This window comes from Perca fluviatilis, chromosome 4, assembly GCF_010015445.1.
Source record: "Perca fluviatilis chromosome 4, GENO_Pfluv_1.0, whole genome shotgun sequence".
In the NCBI taxonomy this organism is placed as follows: Eukaryota; Metazoa; Chordata; class Actinopteri; order Perciformes; family Percidae; genus Perca; species Perca fluviatilis.
Genome location: NC_053115.1, coordinates 1,460,919 through 1,477,185, shown reverse-complemented (window position 1 = coordinate 1,477,185; position 16,267 = coordinate 1,460,919). Strand labels below are relative to the sequence as shown.

At 41.4% G+C, this 16,267-nt stretch overlaps 1 protein-coding gene across 3 annotated transcripts in view; it reads left to right on the top strand.

The window, feature by feature from the left end:
* Positions 1-7,613, top strand: part of klhdc8a (kelch domain containing 8A) — a 63,985-nt gene extending 56,372 nt beyond the window's left edge. For all 3 annotated transcript variants that reach the window (XM_039799102.1, XM_039799103.1, XM_039799104.1), the window contains 3 exons: positions 1,150-1,251; positions 3,199-3,347; positions 6,214-7,613. In XM_039799102.1, coding sequence (XP_039655036.1) covers positions 1,150-1,251; positions 3,199-3,347; positions 6,214-6,267 — 305 coding nt within the window. In that variant the 3' untranslated portion in view covers positions 6,268-7,613. The remainder of the gene's footprint in view (positions 1-1,149; positions 1,252-3,198; positions 3,348-6,213) is intronic.
* Positions 7,614-16,267: the final 8,654 nt, after the last annotated feature.

Sequence of the window (16,267 nt, the reverse complement as noted above, 5' to 3'; positions counted from 1 at the left end):
AGTGTTGACTGGCCAACGGTAGGCTAACGTTACCTGCTGCTAAGTGTAGTGTTGACTAGCTAATGGTAGGCTAACGTTACCTGCTGCTAAGTGTAGTGTTGACTAGCTAACGGTAGGCTAACGTTACCTGCTGCTAAGTGTAGTGTTGACTAGCTAACGGTAGGCTAACGGTAGCTGCTGCTAAGTGTAGTGTTGACTAGCTAACTGTAGGCTAACATTACCTGCTGCTAAGTGTAGTGTTGACTAGCTAACGGTAGCCTAACGGTAGCTGCTGCTAAGTGTAGTGTTGACTGGCCTCCCGTGCGGCGATGTTTCAGTTCCCTCTAACGTCCGTTTGAATGTTGTTGTGTTGCCAGTCTAGCTAGATCCGGTGTGGTGTTGTAGTTTTTCTCTCGTTACTAGTTGTTGCAACAGCATGTAAAAAAACTACAAAGTTTGCTAGGCCAAAAAGAACGTTAATCTCGCGCCGTTAAAATGGGTTTGTGTTAACGCCGTTAATAACGCGTTTAACTGACAGCACTAATATATATATATATATATATATATATATATATATATATATATATATATTTATATATATATATATATACACGTAGAGCTATATACATAGATGTGGTGGAAAGAAAACAAGATTTCAATAGAAACAAGTCGAAACCCGTGAAAGGAAAAAGGGTTAAACCCAATTTAAAGCCAGAGAATAAACGTGTCAGGCTTCAGAGGTCTGAACAGCCATCTTGGACCTACAACCCACTCCTTTTCACGCTACACAGGAAGCAGTAGAATAAAAATGTTCAATCAATGGTGCCAACAGTATCCCCACTTTCTCAGCCTAGTAATAGTCTGACCCTAGCTCCAAACTTCCTGTCCCCTCTCTGTCTGTTTGTAGTCTGTGTCTGTTGTAACCTCTGTGTACCCTTGTCCTGCCAGGTGTAAGTGTGTGTATGGAGTGTACATGTCCTGGCTGCAGCTGGCTTTGTGGGTGACCTCTTTCTGCAGGTCACACTCTGAAAACAAGCTCAGCAGCATCCTGTCCAGCCAAAGGAGGACTACAGTGCCGCTGACCTCACCCTCAGCTAACTTCATAAGTTTGTGCACACACACACGCTCACACACATCTGCTCATTTCAGCTGTCGTGTCTTCTTCTGTAGGCGCCTGGTTGAAGTCGGAGGAGACGGTGGCGATGAAAACAAAGAGAGCTGACTTTGCTGCTGCTTTCCTGCGTGGCCGGATGGTAGTAGCAGGAGGACTTGGTAAGAGGGATACATTGTAAACTGAACCTTAAAGCTTTAGTGTGTAACTTTGTGATATTAATGAACATTCGTTACATTCAACCTATTGCCAAATTAGTTAAGACTATCAGCTCCACACAACTCTCTCTGTATGTTCAGAAGATTGGGGGCGTCCGGCGACTTTCTCACGCAGAAACTCGAGTGAAGATAATGACCTCTTCTGAAGAGTCCATCATGTTTTTAATGCTCCGTGTCCTCCTTGGCTACTAGCACCTGCGTGGAGGAGGGGTGGGGGGTTGTGCGATCACGGAAGGCTTGTATCATGTGGACGCGCCAACAGTGTTGTCATTACTTAGAATTCCTCATGGGGGAGACTGAAACTACTCACTATAGCTTTAACTTTGCTGTTTTCACGTGACTGAATGTCTTTGACAGAAATTCAACATCTGCGACAGAAGAAATCCAATGAGATCATGGTATTTGATCATAAAATTAAAAAAAACTTTCTGTGTTAAAAATAAATCCTGATGACATAAATAAATGAAATCGTGATGCATTTATGCCAGTCGGTTAGTATACAGAATTTAAACATGGGGGATTATTCACTGCCTTTGATATGTCTGATACATTTTGGTTTCATTATTGCCAAATTAGTTAAGACTATCAGCTCCACACAACTCTCTCTGTATGTTCAGAAGATTGGGGGCGTCCGGCGACTTTCTCACGCAGAAACTCGAGTGAAGATAATGACCTCTTCTGAAGAGTCCATCATGTTTTTAATGCTCCGTGTCCTCCTTGGCTACTAGCACCTGCGTGGAGGAGGGGTGGGGGGTTGTGCGATCACGGAAGGCTTGTATCATGTGGACGCGCCAACAGTGTTGTCATTACTTAGAATTCCTCATGGGGGAGACTGAAACTACTCACTATAGCTTTAACTTTGCTGTTTTCACGTGACTGAATGTCTTTGACAGAAATTCAACATCTGCGACAGAAGAAATCCAATGAGATCATGGTATTTGATCATAAAATTAAAAAAAACTTTCTGTGTTAAAAATAAATCCTGATGACATAAATAAATGAAATCGTGATGCATTTATGCCAGTCGGTTAGTATACAGAATTTAAACATGGGGGATTATTCACTGCCTTTGATATGTCTGATACATTTTGGTGTGTAGACTATAAAAAAAAATGGACGGAGCTTCCTGGTCTAAAAAATGAAGGCAATGCGGAAGTGTAGCCAGGACTCTACTCCACGCACGACTCCACTGGTGGCAAAAAGATGTCGACTTGTATAGAAGTCTATGAGAAAATGACCCTACTTCTCACTTGATTTATTACCTCAGTAAACATTGTCATAATGAGTTTATGGCCTTAATCCCTACTTTTAATTCTTCTTCAATACAGCATGATGTTTATTTAGTAAATTATGGTAATTTACGATAAAACAGGGCATGCTTTAGGGCCGTGGCTACACATAACCTGTCAATCAGGACAGAGGGTTAGCAATGCTAACCATAGCACTGTCAACATTAACATAGCCGTGAACTTGTTTTTGAGTGTTGTCCATGTTTTCGTCTTAAACGTTGTCCCTCTCACTGTGTTTTCACTTCATCAAAGTTGATTGGAACATTTTGGACGCCTAAAATGTCTTGTTCAGCGTTCAGAAGCACATTCTCAACCAAAGCTAGCTAGCTAGTGCTAGCATTAGCTGGTAATTTAAGGGAAAGTTTGCCTATTTTCTGTGTAGTGCCGTACATGCAGATAACCAGCGGCAGTACCTTGAGGTCAGCGTTGTACCTGCCGGCAAAACTCTGCCGGATGTCTTGCGTTAGCCGATTGAAAAGAATCTGGCAACGGCCAACTTGCTAAACTCAAGGCTTCAAAACGGCAGTCCACAATCCAATGGATGATGTCAGTGCTGCTCCGTCCATTATTTTGTACAGTCTATGGTGTGTACCTTCCCCAGGTCATGAGCCCTCGGCGCTGGACACTGTCGAGGCCTTTCATCCTCAGAGGAAGAAGTGGGAGAGGTTGGCTCCCATGAACTTCCCCCGATGTTCCACCTCCTCCATCGTCATCAGAGACCGCCTCCTAGTGGTGGGAGGAGTCAACCAGGTGCACTTGTACTAAATTGAACTGTAAATGTTATACATTTACACATACAGTACATAAACAGTACATCATTACAGTAGCGATGAGGACATCCATTTTCAATGGCGACAGGTGTGTCCCATAGTTTACCTATTTATTTATACCCTCGCCTCATAGCTGTGAGTGTAATTTATCTAATAGTAAGACTCTGTAATGTTTACTTTAGTTTATTTTATTATAAGGATCCCCATTAGCTGACGCCTAGACGGCCAGCTAGTCTTCTCGGGGTCCAAAACAACATTAAATCAGACAATATTAAAACGGACAATATTAAAACGCATCATGACACATACAGGAAAAAGAAAAGAAACATTACAAACTGCACCAAAAATATAAAACAAAATAACAAGGAAACAACCAGATCTAAAAAGCAAAATTACATTACACACACAGGATGGAGCTAACATACACACACTGAACTGACTTTGTTTCACAGCGATTAACGTTATCTCACACCCTGTTCACTGTTCAGGTCGCTACTTCAGGCTAGGGCTTCTCGATTATGGAAAAAATAATAATCACAATTATTTTGGTCAATATTGAAATCATGATTATTTAACCCGATTACTCATTAACATTTGGATATAATTGACAGTGTCCAGGGTATAATCTGTTATTGTCCTTTATCTCACAGAAAGAGTCTTTGGATCAGAATAAAATCTGTTTTACTACTGTTACAGATATCACACATAACGTTACACAACTAATGAACAGTTCCACAGACATAACACAATGTGCATCTCACATCACATGTTCACTCACTAGGACCTCTACTACTGGCATTACTAAACACTGGGCCAAAATATCAACAATAATGTCGCCGTCAGTGGGCTTATTTGCTAGCTAACCTTAGGAAAAATCCAGCACATAGACGGTACCTTAGAGTAACGTTACGTGATTTAACGTGCCTGCTCACTTACATTCAGTTTAACAACTAAACTAAATGCTGAGGGAACATTACTATGGTTTTTTATGTTGGTTTTGAGCAGTATGCCTATATGCACCCCCACTAAGCTGGAAAAAGTTTTAAACAGTAAGTGAATACAGCGTGTCGGGGGAATACAACGACTCTAGACCGTATACTACAGCGGGGGGGCAAAGGCAGAGGGACCGCAGGGTTAGCTAACATTAGCTGTTCCCAGACAACGGAGTTGGTTTTGCCTTTTTTTGCTCACCAAACGCTGCTGTGGCTGCCCTCCTTCTGCCATCTTTACTCACGCTGAGGAATGATCAAATTCCAGCGGATGATATGCACACGACTTGCCTCCCTGACTGGCTTCTGGAGGGGCGGATGTGCACGTGCGGATGTGTGTATGCACGTGTCATTCAGAACACAAGACAAAATAAGTGTTCTTGCAAAACAGAACATGGCAAAATAATCATTTTTTCTCGATTATACTATTTTGGTGATCGTTGGGAGCCAAAATCGAAATTGAAATCGAAATTCAATTAATTGCACAGCCCTACTTCAGGCTGCGGCCAACGGTAACGTTACACATCGTGGATAACATTGTTCGTAAAAGTCGTTATATTGTTTTGGGGACAGCTTGTCTTATTGTTCAACATACTGTCAGGTTATTATTACAGATTGCCAACTGTACGCAATGTTATTGACTTTGGATCTTGCTAGCATCGCGTTAGCTAGCATAGCGTTAGCTAGCATAGCGTTAGCTCTCTGTCTCTGTCTGTCTGTCTAACTGCTCCTCAGATCTCTGCAGGGTAAATCCAGACAGCTAGCTAGACTATCTGTCTGTCTGTCTGTCTAACTGCTCCTCAGATCTCTGCACGGTAAATCCAGACAGCTAGCTAGACTATCTGTCCAATCTGAGTTTTCTGTTGCACGACTATTTTGCAGTGGCTCTGTGAGGAGCTTAGTGCCGCCCATGAGGATTGTGATTGGTTTAAAGAAATGTCATTAAACCAGAGCACGTTTTCCTCCCATCCCCCAATGCTGTGTGAAGTAGCCAGACCCTCCTTCAGCGCGCTTTGGAGGAGGGTCTGGCAAAGTGAGACTAATTAATACCTGAGGGTTAAGGGTTAATGCCCGACACCTCGTCGGGCATTAACCCTTACTTACACATGACACATGGGTTTAGAGTTAACATCTAGCTAGCTCACATAGACAAAGAAGGAGAACAATTATTTATTACAACAAAGAAAAGAAAATATAAAACCTCAAGATACTTTTTTTAATGGTGAGATTTAAGTTTCTTTTTGAAACTTGCCTTTCCCTTTGATAAAACATATGTTACTTTGGGAGATTATTCCAATTAAGAAATAGCTCTGTATATGACAGTTTTCTTTCAGGTAATTGGATTTCTTTTTCAACATAAAATAAAGCCACTCTTTAGAGAGACTCTACTGCGCTCCGTGGCTGCAACACAACGAGTGCATGGAAGGCCCGTGGCCGCTACGGGAAAAAAACTTGCACCTGTTAAATTTGGACTTGAAACCAAATTTTCCAAACGATTCCATTGGAATTGGAATTTTAGAAACGATTCCAAGATGTAACCGGTTCTTGATGCCCAATCCTAATTTTTCATCTGGGCAGTAGGCAAAGGCAGGGACCGTAGAATGGTTCTATGGGTGTGAAAATGTCACCTCTCTGGCGGGGAAGAACCCGAGCTAGTGCGGGCGGTGAAGCGGTACCAACTAGGCTTAATCACCACTGTGTTTCCATATTTGGCGATAGAAAGGGACTTAACAGACAATTCTTTAAATGAAAGGTAGCAGATTGAATAAAATGTCAGTATGCAAATGCTTCCAATCTTTGACCACCAATCTTTTCTTTATTGCTCTCTCTCTCTCTCTCTCTCTCTCTCTCTCTTAGGTTCCCAGCTCAGCCAATGAGATCCTGTATGTAAAAGAAGAAGAGTATCTGTAGCCTGCAGTAATTGACACCAGATGAATGCAGGAGATCAGCTATTCCACTTCCTCTTCTCTGTTCAACCCTCCTGAATCGGACTGTAGTGCAATATAGAGGACGCATTGAGCAAACTAAGACCGACAGAGTCTGAGTGAAAGTCCCTGACTTGGTGATGTGACAGACCACACTGCCCCCTGCTGGGCCGTCCTGACACTGAGCCCCACATGTAAGCACACACATGCACAATGGAGGAGCTGGCTCTTTCTTTATAACCAGTTATGTTTCTTACTTTTAGTATGTGACACTTCTGCGTACGTTGCAGTGCATACAGAAACTATTTTGTAGCTTTTATGTCTAGTAATGTAGATGGAAAGTACATGGAAGACCTTTTTTAGGGCAAATATGCATTTTATGTTTGGTTTTGTGTCTTTGTTTATGTGTTTATTTGTGTGCAGTTTGCTAATAAGTGAGCATTTGTACATAGTGTAATCTCCACATAAGATGACAGGACTGCAATATTTGTTTATTATTTAATATCATATAGCAAATAAAACGCACCAGGAAGTGATGTTTGGTTAAACTGTACTGTAACAACATTTGCACTAAAACAATTAACACTGAGTGGTAGTTGATTTTACCGTCAATAATTTCTAGTGTAATGTAGTAATTACACTGAGAATGGTATACTATCACTCTTCTATGCTGTAACCGTGCACATTAGTGGGCATGATCATGATAGGATATGATTTAATGCATTGCATATATATTAAATGACAATGTGTTGTTTCTTTAGGTAATTGCAGACTGCTGTTGTAGGCAAAGAAATTGATCTTGTTTGCGTCTGTACACATTTTATTACTGCAGCAATACAAGTTGTCTTTATTTCTATTTGTGCAACATGTGCTGTAATGATCATCAGTTAACACCTCACTCAGGTTGTGATGTTACAGCCTTGTTTTTGTGACGTCAGAGATGATCTACTGACTGGTATTATCCTTGCTGTCTTCATAGTCAAAGCCAAACTCTTGTCTCTTTGGCTCAGACTGTTGTGTAACAGTTGACTAAGCTGTGAAATATTCCATTGTGTTGAAAATTCCTCTTCTGAAGATTTGTATTTATCCTACAACATGCTCAATCTCTGATCTGCCCCACACCCAACCATGTCACGTAAAATTGAGGATATGAGAAGTCATATTCAGTGGAATAAGTGGGCTCTGTAGTATGTATTCCACTTGTTTTCCACTAGATGGCAGTGATTGCACACGAGTCCACACAAGTTTGTGATACGTTCACTTACTCATTATACTGTCTTGGGTTCTCCAGACTAAAGTGGTATAAACTGAGAGTATAATATTACATGTGCAGGTATGTTGTCTTAGTCAGATCATTTCATTATTTTCTTTTTTAGTAATAGAAATGATTCCCTCCGCTCAAAAATGTGCTTTTCTTGTGTTAATGTTGCCTAGAATGTCTGATCTTGACTATACTGACTTGTATCTGTGCAAAGTTGGTCACTAGAGAGGTCTCTTCACATTCTTCTACTGAAGGGGAAGATGTCTGTGCATTTCCCTAAAAATCTGAGATTCAAACGAATGCTGGGCAAGATATCGATTTGAAATCCACATGCTGACTAATATGCAATTAGAACCTGAAACTTCAGCAGACTTTATTTAAATAGAGCGACTAGCAAAATATTTTGCGACTTCAGACCATCAGGCAAGATATATTATATTGTAATTAATTTTCATGCATGCTGCTCAGAGTAATCATAGTACATAGTACAGCACGGAGTCTCCATCCCTCTCTTTTTTTTTTTTTTTTTTTAAAGTAGCAGACTGAGCCCATAGAAATTGTGTATTGTATTCGGATATACAATTAATTTAAAATGAAAATAAGGGGAATTAATAATGAATGTGATGTTTTATTTAGCAGAATCAAATTGTGTTATTCTATCATATCCAATATTTCCTATATTTCTAAGCAGATCCCCCACACACACACACACACACAATCTTGATGCACACTGCTCTTTGACAAGTCAGAAATGGTCAGACACCACGTCGGTTTGAACGGCGATGCACACATTGTATGGTGATGTGGACATGAAAAGGAAAACTTGTCACGTAGTCACTTACCTCAAATCTTTGAACTGATCGAAACGATTCAAATCAGCAAAGTGATTTGTAATTTCCACCTCTACCATCTACTGAAAATGTTCATACAGTATATGAGCTATCATGACATTGTAGCATTGTGTTTTCTACCTGCCTGCTGGGCACGCAACTTTAATTGTTTGTGAATTGGAAATTTAGACTGGGACTTTATATTGAAATGTGCTTTGTCATATCTATTTTTAAAATGGTTTGATGGCATGCAAGTGAGGCTGGCTCTGTGTTTGTGACCACTCTCTATTCCTCACTTTAAAGCGGTCTAACTAATTTCCCTGGCAAACACAGAATGGGAAAGTTATTAGCCTGAATAGAAACTCTCACCTAACCATTCAAATAAAAGGAAAATAAACGGTACAGTACATGACTTTTACTACAGAAAGAAAATAAATTCTGAAATCTTTTATGTGTCGATCTCCAAAGGAAAAATCAGGGAATCTGAGAAGAGATATTTCAATAATGAGGCCAATAATCATATTTTTGTCCCTGGAGTCACACTGCTGTCTTCATTGCACTTCATACATAGTAAAGGACATCTAGAAAATTTAGGTAATCAGGTATACTCAAAATATCAATAATGAAGTTGACTCACATTGTTCATTTTCAAGTAAATCGTATCCGTTGAAGTCGAAAAGACTCAAAAAGTGTTATGTTAAAGGCTACCAGTCTGGCGAATATCAACCAGTCAATATTGTTATTGGCAGAATGCTTTTATGTCAATTTTCTTTAGTAATACATTATTGGCTTTTGTCAGCCTCCAAATACTGCAATATCTCCTACATCAACTCACCTGTATGCATTCCTGTGAGTTTGACAGAGCACACAGGTGATCCTATCTGGTGGTTTGCTGACGAGTCCTGTTTGATCTGAACACAAGGTTTCCAAACAGGTTACATAATTTACAGGAACAAGTGTGTTTGCACATTCAAATGCTACTTTGGCAGGAAAGTCCACAGTGCGTATGCGTGGGAGTATCAGAGGATGGGTGCATGGTGGTGGCCATAAGGCCAATGGAAGGTAGTCTGGTCAAAGTGCACGGTGATGACGAGTGGAAGTGCGGTCCTTTCTCCGCTCTGCTCTGAAGCAGTGACGCAGCAGTGCTCGTGCGCGTCTGTGTGTGTGTAGGGGGAGCCCTGAGGGGGTTAGCAGACAGTGTTGTAGTCAAGACCACATAAACCGAGACCAAGTCATCACTGTGGTGGAATTTCCGGAAACAGTATGTTGTGGTATGATGAGACTAAGGGAAAGCTCGGACAACATCAGGTCATCAATAGGTCATAGGTCAGGGGACGAGATTATTCGGCCTGTCTCTAATAACCAAACCTGTTCATGTAAAATGATGTTTGTCTCTCTACGTTTCAAGGAGTCTACGTAGAGAGCTGCATGATGAAGGAATGTTTGGTTTCAGGACTGTCTCCTGTTGGAGGGCGCTGGGTCTGCCACACTGTTTCATACTTCCCAGAGAGAGAGAGAGAGAGAGAGAGAGAGAGAGGCTGAACTAGGCTTTAGCATCTGTGTTAAAAGCGCCCGCAATATTACCTTAAAGCTTCAGCATAACGTTCAGATTCTCCTTTAGGAAAACAGGAACCTAGAGAGTTGGGACGGCACTGCACAATAAACTGTACTGCCTGCTTAACTGTCTCCTCGACTGAGTGTTTATTAAATGCTTCTGTGGAAGTCATTATGGACTGCCGAACCTTTTTCATAAATGAGTTGTGCTGCTGCTGAGTTTTTCCTTAACAATCACCAAGACCTGAGTGTATCTAGACTAGGATTGGGCATCGAGAATCGTGTTTTTTTTGGAATCGTTTGGAAAATTTTGGTTTCAAATCCGATCATCGGAGCCAAATTTAACAGCCAGCTAGTTTTTTTTCCGTAGCGGCCACCGTACCTCCAGTTGTGTTGCGGCACAGTAAGCAGCGCTCTAAAGAGTGGCTTTATTTTAGGTTGAAAAAGCCCGGAAAAACTGTCAATCACCATCGAATAAAAAAAAATAAAAAATTATCTGTGAAATAAGCATGTGACCCGTTTCAACTCCACCCCTCAAAGAACTGAATTCGAGAATCGACAAGAACCGGAATCGAGAGCAAAAATCGGAATTGGAATCAGAATTGTTAAAATCAAAATGATGTCCAACACTAATCAAGACTTTGAGGGGTTGAGCCCAAGTCAAGACCATGACCAGACCAGTGCAAGTCCCACACTGCTGAAGAGTTGTGGTACAGAGGCAGATTGATTACGCTAGCTAACTAGCTTTACTAGCTTCACTTGCACTTAGAGTACCTTTTTTTTAATGCTTTCTTTTTAAGTGCTGAAAAAAATTTGAGGTGGTCCCAGCTGTGTCACGCTAGCCTGACGTGGTCCTACTCAGATTCTAGTCAGAATGTGAGTCTGAAACCGCTCCATTGGGCTGTGATTATGGGGCGTGTTCCAACCGAACCAGGAAAAAAAATGCCTCTGCATTCTTTGGATAGACCTACATCCAATCAGAGCAACGGAACTCAACTCAGCTGTCAACAGAACTCAACACTGTGTATCGTCTCCATAGCAACCACTCTTTGCACAATGCATTCATTCTAACTTCCGACTTTTAGACCTTTTTGAAGCTGGATATATCATTTGTTGCGTGTAAATATAAATGTGGATAACGTTAGTGATAGTGACATGCTCGCTACAGTCGCATTTCTAGAGATGAATCGGCGAAAACACGTTTTATTTCTCTGATTCACGGCTTTGTTCTAGCGCCGCTGGGCGCTCCCTCTCTTCAGTCTCTCTCTATGTCTCTCCACCATATAACGCTCTCTCTCTTCAGTCTCTCTCTATGTCTCTCCACCATATAACGCTCTCTCTCTTCAGTCTCTCTCTATGTCTCTCCACCATATAACGCTCTCTCTCTTCAGTCTCTCTCTATGTCTCTCCACCATATAACGCTCTCTCTCTTCAGTCTCTCTCTATCTCTCTCCACCATATAACGCTCTCTCTCTTCAGTCTCTCTCTATCTCTCTCCACCATATAACGCTCTCTCTCTTCAGTCTCTCTCTCTATCTCTCTCCACCATATAACGCTCTCTCTCTTCAGTCTCTCTCTATGTCTCTCCACCATATAACGCTCTCTCTCTTCAGTCTCTCTCTATGTCTCTCCACCATATAACGCTCTCTCTCTTCAGTCTCTCTCTATGTCTCTCCACCATATAACGCTCTCTCTCTTCAGTCTCTCTCTATCTCTCTCCACCATATAACGCTCTCTCTCTTCAGTCTCTCTCTATCTCTCTCCACCATATAACGCTCTCTCTCTTCAGTCTCTCTCTATCTCTCTCCACCATATAACGCTCTCTCTCTTCAGTCTCTCTCTATGTCTCTCCACCATATAACGCTCTCTCTCTTCAGTCTCTCTCTATGTCTCTCCACCATATAACGCTCTCTCTCTTCAGTCTCTCTCTATGTCTCTCCACCATATAACGCTCTCTCTCTTCAGTCTCTCTCTATCTCTCTCCACCATATAACGCTCTCTCTCTCCAGTCTCTCTCTATCTCTCTCCACCATATAACGCTACCATGCTTTCGGGCAGTTGTTGAGGCTCCTCCGTTGAGGATTTTAAAATGAATGCCCTGTCGATATCTTCTGTAACAGACGCGATGGTGGAATCTACACATCTCAACAAACTCAACCCAAGCGTTCTTTGGTGACGTGGTTGATTCTGTTACTGTTGATCATCTGTCCGACAATCTGATTGGTCCGAACAGATCCTGTTCGGGCAATAATTTCTTCTCAACGGAGCGACTCCAGACCGAACTTCCCGACCTCAAATTTTGTGGGCGGGGCTAAGTTCGGCTGGCATCCAGGCTAGTGTCACGCTGCTGTGTGTTCTCTTTCATATGTTGTTTTGTAAATAAACTTCTTATGGTTTAGGTAGCCACATTTTATAGCCGAAAATGGTGCTGACGTCTCCCAGACAGCCAGAGCTTCTTCTCCTGTCTGTCCCGCCTTCACTTTCTTGGGAGTGTGTGTTGAAAGGGCAGGGAGAGGGGGTTAACAAACACATTTCAAATTAGAAATTAGTTGTGTTATTGGTTGCATTTGAAGCAGGATTTATACATCGATTCAGAGCAATGATGACGGTCTTAAAATAAAATCCAGAGTCCTCTTATTCTAGTATTCTTAGACCTAGTAAAAATGCAGCCGATTTTGAGACGAGACCTTCAAAAAGCAGTCTTGAGACCAAGACCGCTGTCGCATAAGGGTTGGGCAATATATCTATATAAATCAATATCATGATATGAGACTAGATATCGTCTTAGATTTTGGATATCGTGTTATCGTAATATGACATAAGTGTTTTTTCCAGGTTTTAAAGGCTGCATTACAGTAAAGTGATGTCATGTTCTGAATTAACCAGACTGTTCCAGCTCTTCTATTATTCACCTTTACCCTTTAGTCATTATATCCGCATTACTGATGATTATTTATCTAAAATCTCATTGTGTAAATTTTTGTGAAAGCACCAATTGTTAACCCTACATATCGTCGCAACATCCTTATCGAGGTATTTGGTCAAAAATATTGTCATATTTGATTTCCTCCCTATCGCCCAGCACTATCACACTGTTAGCAGAGATGCTACTTTCAAATCTTGCTAACTTTTTTAACATTACCAACTCTGTCTTTAAAAACAGAAAAGTAAAGTTCCCATACAGTAGATAACCAGTCTGACAACAACCATTTATGCTCGCGTGCAAGAAAATGGATGAGTGTAAGGGAAAACACACACACACACATGCACCAAGATAAATAAAGTATTATCACACGGATGCACACACCCCGTGCCCAGCGGCAGCTAACATTGTCCTCCACTCTTTCATCAGCATGCCGTTAGGCCCATGCTGATATTATTAAATAATCATTCTAATGCTTTTGCACACCATTTGCATTACCAGCAGCTATTTTCCAAAGACTGCAGATCAAAGCAAGTGTCGGCTGCTCTTAGAAAACGTGGGAATGAAACTCCAAAATGACAACCAGGAGGGAAACATTAAACTTCTTTATTATAGTGGCTTAATCATTCAAATAAACAATGCAAAACCAAATGACAAAAATAAAAGCAGGCGTGACATTCATTGTAAAGGATTACAGAACTCATTTCCATTCCACTCCATTATACTCCAGACGGAGACAGCTGGGACCACCTCAAATTCTTTTGTTTTTCACGTGATTGACTGTTTACATCCTTCGCCCCCTCCCAGGAAGTTGACAGTCCATTTGCAGTGACACCAACTAGTAGGCCTGCTGTTGTCCCCAATAGCTCCCCCTACTGGCCTCATCTGTCATCATGTTTGGTGAGTCCGCTCCGTTTTACCGATAGCAATGACTGTCACCCGGCCATAACAGTCCCTGTATCTCTGTTTTCTGTCTCCACCTTCTTCCATGACTTCACTGAACTGCTGTCTATAATCTGTATTGACTTTGTGTAATTATTGCTGGTGATTTTAACACTCATGTTAACAACCCCCAGGACAGAGGGACCAAAGAACTGTGTTGTGTTTTTGAGAACTATGGACTGACTCAGCATGTGACGGAGCCCACACACAATAAGGGGCACACTCTGGACTTGATTATCTCGGAGGGTCTGAACCCTTCCAAGGTTGTGGTGACTGATGCTGCTCTCTCTGATCATTCCTGTGTTTTCTTTAACGGCTTTATCTCGGTGCCCAAAAGTGTTCAAACAAAGGTAATCAGAAAACGGTACATCACTGAGAACACCGGTGAATCATTCATTCAGCTTTTCTCCTCCCCCCCCCCACCCTCTGGGGTCTCTGAGCTTGTAGATAATTTCAACTGTAAAATTACAAAAGGTATTGATGCTCCGACTAAGATCAAAGTTGTCTCTGGTAAGAAAAGATCTCCAAATTTTGTATTTGTTTTTAAATGCGTTTTAATGTTTAATGTTTTATGTAAAGCACTTTGAATTGCCCTGTTGCTGAAATGTGCTATATCAATAAAATTGCCATGTCTTACAGACAGAATAGCAGCTGAGAGCAGTTGCATTGTTTTTATAATGTAAAATGTCAAAAGGGTTCTGGACTGTTGTAGAAAGAAATGGCTGATCTTTAATGTAATATGTAATGTCAAATGGGTTCTCCAATGTTTTCTCAGTGAGACTTTTAAAATGATATTAGATTATTAAACAGAATGGGCCTTTGGAACATTGGATGAATGGTTGCTGATAATGGGCAATGTAGATATTACATTAAAGATCAGCCACGTCCTTCTACAACAGTCCAGAACCATTTTACAATTATGTACATTATGTACATAATGTCATCTGAAAACTGCTGCCCTGGTTAAAAAACAATGCAACTGATATCAGCTGGTGTTCTGTCCAGAATGGAGTGGAATGGAAATTACCCCAAACTTTTGACCGGTAAAATATATATATATCGTCCTTATATCAAAGTCCTTATATTTATTTTCTCTGTAATCTAATGAAAACTAATGGTATCCTCGAAGGTACAAAAAAGTCTAAATCTAAACACTACAGCATACTTTGGCAAAAGGGCAGCGTTACTAAAAAGTATAAAGATTTGTATCAATTGGGCAATAGGTTCAAACTTAAAAAACAGCAACACTGGTCCTCTCTGACCTGCAGCAAAGTATTTTTGTCTCTATCCTCCAATTTTCCATCTCTCCATGATGTGATGATGATGTCTGTTTCGTTTTGTTGGGAGGTTACTCTTCACACACACACACTCACACACACACACACACACACTCTCACACACACACACACACACACACACACACACACACACACACACACACACACACACTCCTACTAGTACACAATGAGGACAAGGCAGTTAATCGGTAAGACTGTTTGTTATTCTCCATGTTGCACAGTTTCTGTCTAAATAAGTAACTTTTGGAATCAGCATAGCGGTCCTTCCATGTTTAACGTCACTATCTCTCTACCTAGGACTTTGGCAGTATGTAGTACTTGCTGGGGCAGCCATTTGTTAGATCACAGCTCATTCATTACAAGAGCCTGTGGTCACAGGTCAGGTTTTTCATCGGCCCGCTTTGAACCCAAATCGCATCGCAGCAATTAAGAATACGCTAATTTGAAGGTAATCTTTATATTTTTACAGTATGTTTTACAGTATTTTGTGGGTTTGTTTGCTATTTTGCTGTTTTGTTGTTATCTTGGGCTTCTTTTTAGTGATTATTGCTTTGTCTCCAGATCTCAGTAGTTAACTTGTTGAGTACAATGTTATTTTTGCTAAAAGGAATGATGATCAAAACTACGAAAATAGGACGCAGTTATAATAAAAGCGAAAAGTGTGCTAATATGCTAAATGAATTCTGATGAAATGAAGTGATTGGATAATGTAAGTGACAGCACTCTCACTGGGAGATGGAATGACTCTGTGGAGGAGAAGAAGGGAAGACTCAGCCTGAGGCTGTCTGTGAGTAGAGGAGGGAGGTTGGAGGGGCTGCGAGAGAGAGAGAGAGAGAGAGAGTGGGGGAGTGTGTTCGGTGGACAGCCATTCATCCTGAGCTGAGGGAAGGTTTCCAAATCTCCCCCTGACATTCTTCTGGGCTCAAAGAAGCCCCGGGACAGAAGTGGCCCAAAACTGGCACAGACCGCCTCAGCGTTGCCAGGGACAGCCACTCTGGCGAGGCGTTGCTGGGGCCCAGTGCTGTTTTGTCTTCCGTTCTCACCTCACTTCCTGGTTTGGAAAACTAGGCTGGAGAATCATTAACCGCCAGAAGGACCCCCTTCTACGTCCACATGTCCACACGGAAGCCGACCTCAGGACAGGCTCATTCAGTGGTTGTGTCTTCAGTGGCACATTG